Genomic DNA, 9,265 nt, shown 5'->3' on the forward strand with positions numbered 1-9,265 from the left:
GGTTCAAAAAGATATTTGAAATAAAGTAAAAGAGGTAGAGGAAAAATTGGGAGGAGAAATGAGAGCGATAAAAGTAAATCATGAAAAAAGAGTCAACAGCTTGGTAAAGGAGATACAAAAAATACTGAAGAAAATAACACCTTATAAAACAGACTAGGCCAAATGATAAAAGAAATAGAAAAAGCCAGTGAATGCCTTGAAAAGCAGGATTGGCCAAATGGAAAAAGAGGTACAAAATTTCACTGAAGAAAAAAACTCCTTAAAAATAGAATTGACCAAATGGAAAAGTGTGTACAATAGTTGACTGAAGAAAATAATTACTTAAAAATTATAACTGAGTAAATGGAAGCTAATAACTTTATGAGAAATCAAGACATGATCAAACAAAACCAAAGAATGAAAAAAATCAAAGACAATGTGAAATATCTTATTGGCAAAACAATCTAGGAAAATGGATCCAGAAGAGACAATTAAGAATTATGGACTACCTCAAAGCCATGATAAAAAAAAAAGAGCCTAGGTATCATCTTTCAAAAAATTAACTAGGAAAACTCTCTTGATATTCTAGAACCATTTAATTGAAAAGCAACTTTAACTAAAAAGAAAAAATTAGCCTATTTGAAGGTTTTTATAGTAATAGTGAAAAAGAGAAGAAAATCCAAACAATTAGATCTAACTATGAAGCAATGAATGAATAGGATTTAAGGGATGGAAGATAATAAAATGTGTAGGGGGAAAAAAGAAAAACAAAAACAAAAAAAACACCTCAAATCCAAAGATGAAAGGATGGAGGAGAGCAGTTCACTGAGGAAACACCTCATGAAACTCTCTGGGTTGTTTTTTTGTTTTGTTTGTTTGTTTTTTGCTACCTTCACCACCATAAGTGTGATTCCTTCTTCCCCTAGCAGCAGAGAAGTTTTATTCTTCTGTAGTCATGAGATATGCTCATGGGAATGCCATTATCTAGAGACAAACACAATTCCATGCCATTGCTTCTTCCCCAAGGACACCAAGCCCTAGAGTGAAGAAATCCATCTATTCTCATTCATTTCCTTGGGGAAATTTTCTTTGAGATAATTATTAGCCAAATAAAAATCCTCCCTCATCTTGGCTAGGCAATGCAGAGAAAAGGTTGTTATGCTTTCTTCTGTCTGGTAGCCCTTGAGGTATTGAGGAGAACCATTTTTTTCCTTCTTATGGCCTTAAGATTTTCCACAACTTTGCCAGAAATGTTCCAATAATTCCACCATTAAAGCATTGTCATCAAAATCCTGTCAGTTGAGAATTGCTGTGGCAAAATCCTTTATGAATTTTTCTCACATTATGAGAGAGTGAGGAAAATTATCAGGCCACTGACTCTTCTAATTCTGACAGAAATAAGGTAAGTAACCAAATTCCATATGTTTGAACTAAAAAGTAGTTGTGAATTGAGGAGGGCATAGGGTTGCCTGAGACACATTGATGGTTTGTTTTAGCTAACCTAGTGAGATGGGACTAGAAGCAAACCCCTTTTGGTACTTTTCCATGTAGTGTGTGCTTAGAGGATGGAGAAAAAGGCCCTGCTTGCTTATTTTTTCCACCTTCCTTTTCATCCATGATTGGAACATAGTGAGAAATATACAGATAGCATAATGAAGGACACTTTACAGTGTTAGTTTTTATAAATGCCCGAATTTTTTTAAATAATAAAGTATTTTATTTATTTTTTCCCATTACATGTAAAGATAGTTCTCAACTTTTGTTCATACAAGCTTTCCAATTTCAGATTTTTCTCCCTTCCTCCTCCCCTAGACAGCAGGTAATCTGATATAGGATATATATACACACACACACACATATATATATATACATATATACATACATATATATAATAACATTAAACATATTGCTGCATTAGTCATGTTATAAGAGAAAAATCAGAGAAATGAGGAGAAACCTCAAAATAGAAAAACAAAAACAATAGCACCAAAAACAAAAGAAATAGTATGGTTCATTCAGCATTTATACTCCACAGTTCTTTTTTTTTCCCTGGATTTGGAGATCCTCTTCCATCATGAGTTCCCTGGAACTCTTCTGCACCATTGCATTGGTGAGAAGAATGTAGTCCATCACAGTAGATTAACACACAATGTTGATGATATTGTGTACAGTGTTCTTCTGGTTCTGCTCATCTCACTCATCATCAGCCCACGCAAGACCCTCCAGGTTTCTCTGAATTCCTCCTGCCCATCATTTCTTATAGCACAGTAGTATTCCATTACATTCATATAGCACAACTTGTCCATCCATTCCCCAATTGATGAGCATCCCCTCAACTTCCAATTCCTTGCCACCACATAAAGAGCAGCTATAAATATTTTTGTACATGTGGGTCCTTTTCCCCCTTCCATGATCTCTTTGGGAAAAAGACCCAAAAGTGGTATTGCTGAGTCAAAGGGTAACAGCTTTATAGCCCTTTGGGTAAATGCCCAAATTTTAGCGAGAATTATGTTGGTGTTTATTTTGCTGATATCCAGGTCTAAGTGTTACTGTGGCAAAGGCTTAAAACCACTAGGAGACCAAAATAAAGTGGGTATAATATTTACACATTGCCTAGGGTTCACATACTTCTGGATTGTAGACATTTGCTTTTCTATTTCCCCCATCATTACATGCCCTTTGTTCTTGCCATAAACTGGATTTAGGAAAGTTCTCTTGGCATTTTCCATGGCAGATGTGACATCCTATGTCTTTTGCTGTTTCAATTGATCATAGTCAGTGAGCTCTAGGTTTTCAGAGGAATGATTAAAAGGATAAATTAAATACTTATAATCTCTTAAGCACTGTTTTGGGGAAATAAAATGCACTGAGGATACAAATTCAAATTTAAAATAGTCCCTGCCTTCAAGGGGCTTCCATCCTAACTGGGAGAGTTAACACATACAAAGGAGGTAGAGTTAGAATGCAGTAGGACAATCTTTGCGTGAGATAACCCTTAAGCCTGGCATTCCTATCCAGGCAGCTATTCTCAGATTGAGTCTCCTTCAGACCCAATTCTGCAAAGGTCTTCCTGTGCTGCTGCTTCCAAAAGTCATTAAGGGAAATGATAGAATATGCTACTCCAGAGAGCCAAAATCCACATATCATTACATATAATTAACTATTTTACTTCTCTGAAGCACTGTCATCTTAGAGCTCCTACACTCAGTCTGCAATCTGCATTTAACATCTTTAGACTTCCCAGGTCTGATGATTCTTAAAAGACAAAAGTCATCCAAGCATTATTTTTATTATTGGAGCTTTTCTTCAGTGTATACAATAAACTTATTCCCAAAATACTGCCTGGGTAGTTTGTTTGTTTTAATTTGCTTCTTAACTTCTCCTGTCTCTTTACTTTAAAAAAATTAATTTCATTTATTTTTTGTTGCATTTTAATTTCTGAACTGTCTCTCTCTTCCTCCTTGCCCCACATTAGAGAAGATCATCATTACACACACACACACACACACACACACACACACACACACACACACACACACACACACTTAAACCACACTATGAGTGCTTCTATTTTGCAGTTCTTTTTCTGGAAGTGGATAACACTTTTCATCATAGATCCTTTGTAATTGATTTGAATATTTATAATACTAAGAATAGTCTAGTCATTCACAGTTATTCTTTAAATAATACTGTTGTTACTGTATACAATGTTCTCTTCTACTCATTTCACTCTTCATTATTTCTTGCAAATCTTTCCATGTTTTTTATAAAATTATCTTGTTCATAATATACCACAATATGTTTAGCCATTCCCCAATGTATTGTCACCCTCTGAATTTCCAGTTTTTACTACCACAAAGAGAGCTGCTATAATTATTTGGAAGATAAAAGTTGTTTTCTTTTTCTATAATCACATTGGGAAATAAGCCTAATAGTGGTATTTCTGGGTTAAAGGGTATACACAGTTTTATAACTCTTTGGGCATCCTGTACTTTTCTCTCCACTCTTTCACTTGGTGATCTCATCATTTCTGATAGATTCAATTTTTCTATGCAGATCATTCTCAAATTTACTTATCCAGCCCTCACCTTTCTGCTAACTTTAAGGTTTCAATATCCTAATGCCTATTAGACATCTTCAACTGAATATTCAATAGACATTTTAACTCACTATATCCAAAATGGAACTTATTACCTTTCCTGAAAACCATTTCTTCTTCTAAACTTTTTTCCCTGTCATCCAAGCTCACAACCTAGGTGTTATTCTTGACTCCTCACTCTCCCATATCCATTATGTTGCAAAGGCCTTTACCTTTATAACATTTCTCACATATGCCCTCTAGTTGTTGTGCCTGCCATGAGTTTATTCCTTCTAGTTCATCCTCCATCCAATTGTCAGTGATCTTCCAAAAACACAAGTCTGACCATATCACCTAGACCTATTTAATAAACTCCAGTGGTTCCCTTTCATCTTCAGGATCAACTGAAATTCTATGTTTAGTAATCAAAATCCTTTATAATCTTCCCCCCTCTGCCCTCCTTGCTGTATCTTGAACAAGACATTCCATCTCTTGACTGACTTTCTTGGTAATCCACAATGCATGGAATACTTTCCTTCCTTATTTTCACCTCCTGGCTACCTTAGATTCCTTCAAATCTTAGCTAAAATTCCACCATCTATAGTCTAGCTTCTTAAACTATAGGTCAAGATCCCATATGGGGTTGCATAATTGAATTGGGGGATACAGAAAATTTGGCAACAGTAAAAGTTTACGTTTCCCTATTTATAAACATACATACCCAGAGTTGCATAAAATTTTCTTGGGTCAAAAGGGGTCACGGGGCAGCTAGGTGGCGCAGTGGATGGAGCACTGGCCCTGGAATCAGGAGTACCTGAGTTCAAATCCGGCCTCAGACACTTGACATTTACTAGCTGTGTGACCCAATGCAAGTCACTTAACCCCAATTGCCTCACCAAAAAATAAAGGGGGGGGGTCACAAGTGGAAAAAGTTTAAGAAGCCCTGATCTATAGGGTATATGTGTATGGATATATGGATATATGTATGCATGTGGGTACACACACACACACACACACACACACACATATATATATACACACATGTCTGTGTATATACACTTACCAATTTCTCACAATTCTACTGCTTTTCCTCTGATTATTTTTCCCATTTATCATATATGTAATTTGTTTGTACAGTTATTTGCATGTTGTTTATGTGGTCATCTCTAGTCATCTGGACCTATGTCTTGCCACTGGACTCAGATGAACCTGAAGGAGAGAGTGAGGCTGATGACTTTGCACATCCCTGCCTCACTTAAATACAATTCACTTGCAAGTCTTCACCCTCCTGATGTTGTTGGCCCTCTTTGATAATGAAGGACAAAAAACAGTATGTTGTCCTCCATATCAGGGTTTCTTAGACTTTTCACACTTGTGACTCCTTTTCACCCAAGAAATTTTTATGTGACCTTGGGTATGTAGGTCTATAAAATAATTATGCATAACCTTTTACTGTTTCCAAATTTTTCATAACACCCATATTCAGTCATGTGACCCTGTATGAGGTCACAACCCAAAATTTAAGAAGCTAGGGTCTATATCATTCCATTGTTAGCTCCTCAAAACGGGGAATATTTTTTACCTTTCTTTGCATCCTCAGTTCTTTTTTTTTTTGCAGGGCAATGAGGGTTAAGTGACTTGCCCAAGGTCACACAGGTAGTAAGTGTAAAGTGTCTGAGGCTGGATTTGTACTCAGGTCCTCCTGAATCTAGGGTCAGTTCTTTATCCACTGCACCACTTAGCTGCCTCCATCCTCAGTTCTTAACACAGTGCCTGGAATGTAGTGGACACTTAATAAATGTTTATTTATTAACTGACATGTTGAAAAATACTTTTCTTGAAAGTTTTTGTGGCCTAAAAGTTATACACTTTGTAGCCAAATTGAAAATGATAATAATAATAATCACACATAGCATTTATATAGTTTTTTTACAGTTTATAAAGTACTTTAAAATTGTCTCATTTTATCCTTACAACCATCCTTAGATATGTGTTATTATCCCCATTTTACAGATGAGGTCGACATAAGTTTGACTTACTCATTGTCACTTGGCTAGTAAGTGTCTAAAGCTGGATTTGAACTCATTTTTCTAATTCTAAATCCAGAATTTTATCTACAGTACCAACTGTCTATCTATCACTTAGTAATTAACCTCTCTGAACTTAGAGAAGTTGATGCTTAGACGACACATGCAATGTGCCACTAGGCTCATGGTTGAAGTTTTTTCTGCTCATTAATACCTTTCTGTCCTTGCATTACATTTGCTTATCCATCAAGAACTCAGTCACCTCCACATCATTATGATGTATTAGAAGTGGAAAAGCTATAAGGACAATACCCCAAAGAACAGAGACTTCAAAAAACCTTCAAAAGAGAATATTTTAGTAAGGGAAAAGCACTCAATGAAATAAGGAAATAAAGGCACATCAAAACATTTTGTTTTTATAAAAAGTAATCCTAAAAGATGCCCCATGCCACCTGAATGTTTCACTTTATGAGGTTGCCTGCCTTGCCCATCACTACTCTAAATTACAAAGGGACTGTGATTTTAGTCACTGGAGGGGTACCCAGAGGGATGGAATTAGACTTTTCTGAAGCACTGATAAATAAAGGGGAAGTGGGGTTTAGAGGAGTTGCTCAAGCTTAGATATGTTTATAGCTGTGTTTATACATCATGATCAGCTTAAGAGGAGATGAATAGGGGTTCATGCTAGTCATGCTAACCTGTTAGAAGACGTTGCCCATTAAAGGTTATTAGAATTAAAGGATAACTTTGTAAATGATAATTGTGTTGGTCTTTTAATATTATAGATTTAGAGACTTCTTAATTAGATGCAGTTTTTGTTTTAATTCCTCAAACTTGTTTTTTATTATAGACAGAATTTATGATGTTGATATGGATTAGACTATAAAATATTGGAAATCCCTCTCAAAATTTAGTATTAGATGCCATGATTTAGGTTGGTTTTTGGGGGGGAGGTGGGGCAATGAAGGTTAAGTGACTTGCCCAGGGTCACACAGCTAGTAAGCATCAAGTGTTTGAGGCCGGATTTGAACTCAGGTCCTCCTGAATCCAGGGCCAGTGCTTTATACACTGCGCCACCTAGCTGCCCCCCATGATCTAGTTTTACATTAAAAGTTTATGAATGCCTGTGGGTACTTGCGGCTGCTAGGAGTTCAAGGATATATTTTATATTTTTTAAGATCTTAGGTAAGCAGAAATATTCATCTTTGTCTAATAGGATTCTTCCCTTCCATCCTCACAGATTCCCACCTCAACTTTTGGAGGACAATGGATAATGGGAATCATTCAATAGTGACAGAATTTATCCTTATGGGATTAACAGACAAGCCAGAACTCCAGCTCCCCCTCTTCTTTCTCTTCCTACAAATATATATTATCTCCATGATGGGGAATGTGGGCTTACTCCTACTTATCAGGATCAGTTCTCAGTTACATACCCCCATGTACTATTTTCTCAGTAACTTGTCCTTTATTGATCTCTGCTTCTCCTCTGTCATAACACCTAAAATGTTGGTGAGCTTTGTATCAGAGAAGAACATCATCTCCTACTCAGGGTGCTTGACCCAGTTCTTTTTCTTCTGTACTTTCTGTATTGCTGACTGCTTCATGCTGACAGCCATGGCCTATGATCGCTATGTTGCCATCTGTAGCCCCCTGCTCTATAACAGCACCATGTCTCAGAACATCTGCTTCCTGTTGGTGGTAGGAGTGTATGCCATGGGTGCCTTTGGGGCTATTACTCACACCAGCTGTTTAACTAGAGTGTCCTTCTGTGGAAACAATATGATCAGTCATTATTTCTGTGACATCCCTCCCCTTCTGAAGCTCTCCTGCTCTAGCACCTACATCAATGAGCTTTTGGTGATGCTTCTCGTCGTGGTCAATTCATTGGTGTCAACTTTACCCATCTTTATTTCTTATGTGTTCATCCTATCCAGCATCCTCAGCATCCATTCTGCTAAGGGCAGGTCCAAAGCCTTCAGCACTTGTGGATCCCACCTGGTATCTGTGGCAGTTCTGTATGGCTCCATCATTTTTATGTACTGTCAGCCTGCATCAACCAGCAACATCACTCAACAGAAAGTGTCCTCAGTGATCTATACCACAGTCATCCCCATGCTAAACCCCTGGATCTATAGTCTAAGGAATAAGGATGTGAAGGATGCACTAAGGAAAATCAAGAAGGACTGGGTAGTTTCCTGGTGCAAGCAGCACAATTAAAAGTCACTGTGGTCTTAAATTTATTTTTGCTTCGTCACACTAGTGATCTATTCCCTTTGAGACTGTGTAATTTAAGATTCTAAATGTGGATTCTAATCTGTTCCCCCAGTTTTGGGGGAAACTGACTAAAAGCACTGATAAAACGAGTTTAGGCTTTTAAGGGTTTATTGGAAAATAGAAAGAAAAAGATTGAGAACAGAATTCCAACAGCCTGGCATTCCTATCTTTCCTCAAATTTCCTGTGAAGTCCTCTGCAGCCACCACCACCATCAAGTCAGGAACCCAAAAAAAGAGAGCTCTCCGCGCAGGCTCCCTTTCCTCCTTCCTGTCTCCTCCCAGAAAATAGGAGGCTCCTCAAGTTGATTGGCTGGTAGCCTTGATAGACAGCACCCATGAGTAAACGTCATTTCCTGACGCCAAGGAAAAGCCACAATGCCTCTGAGGCATTTTCCTCAGGGTGGAGCTTTCCCACAGCAAGTCTCCAGTAGGCGGCATCATTCTAATCATTACAAGACAAAAGTCAGATGTGGACAACATTGCAAAGTAGGGAAAGCCATATTTTTCCTTGTCAATTTCCCTTCCTGTCTTGCCTTCCCCTTTTACCCAACTCCCAACAATTATTCCATCAGGGATTTTCCTCACTGGAACATCCTAAAGTAATATGCAACATGATATTTTCCCTCCAGAATTTACCTGTGCCATACCATATTTTCTAAGATTGTTGACAATGTTAGAAAGCAAGCTTGCTAACCTGAAATACTGAGCATTGAATAAATTCTGAGATTCAGTGGTATTTTAGTAAAAATTGTATACACACACACACACACACACACAATATGTATATATATTTACACACATGGATATACATGCATATATATATACACATGTATACATATAGGTATGTGTGTGTGTGTATATATATATATATATATATAAATATATATATATATACACACGTGTG

The 9,265-nt window shown here is 37.2% G+C and overlaps 1 protein-coding gene across 1 annotated transcript; it reads left to right on the top strand.

Moving 5' to 3' along the window:
- The first annotated feature begins 7,335 nt into the window (after positions 1-7,335).
- LOC122747703 (olfactory receptor 8D1-like) lies at positions 7,336-8,304 on the top strand. The gene has a single exon (XM_043993585.1). It carries the CDS (start codon positions 7,351-7,353, stop codon positions 8,302-8,304), a length of 954 nt encoding a protein of 317 aa, XP_043849520.1. The 5' UTR covers positions 7,336-7,350.
- Positions 8,305-9,265: the final 961 nt, after the last annotated feature.

This window comes from Dromiciops gliroides, chromosome 3 (genome assembly GCF_019393635.1).
Source record: "Dromiciops gliroides isolate mDroGli1 chromosome 3, mDroGli1.pri, whole genome shotgun sequence".
Classification (NCBI taxonomy): domain Eukaryota; kingdom Metazoa; phylum Chordata; class Mammalia; order Microbiotheria; family Microbiotheriidae; genus Dromiciops; species Dromiciops gliroides.

Bases quoted from the DNA above. Each gene is read 5' to 3' on its own strand.
- LOC122747703 (XM_043993585.1), top strand. From the start codon at position 7,351: ATGGATAATGGGAATCATTCAATAGTGACAGAATTTATCCTTATGGGA.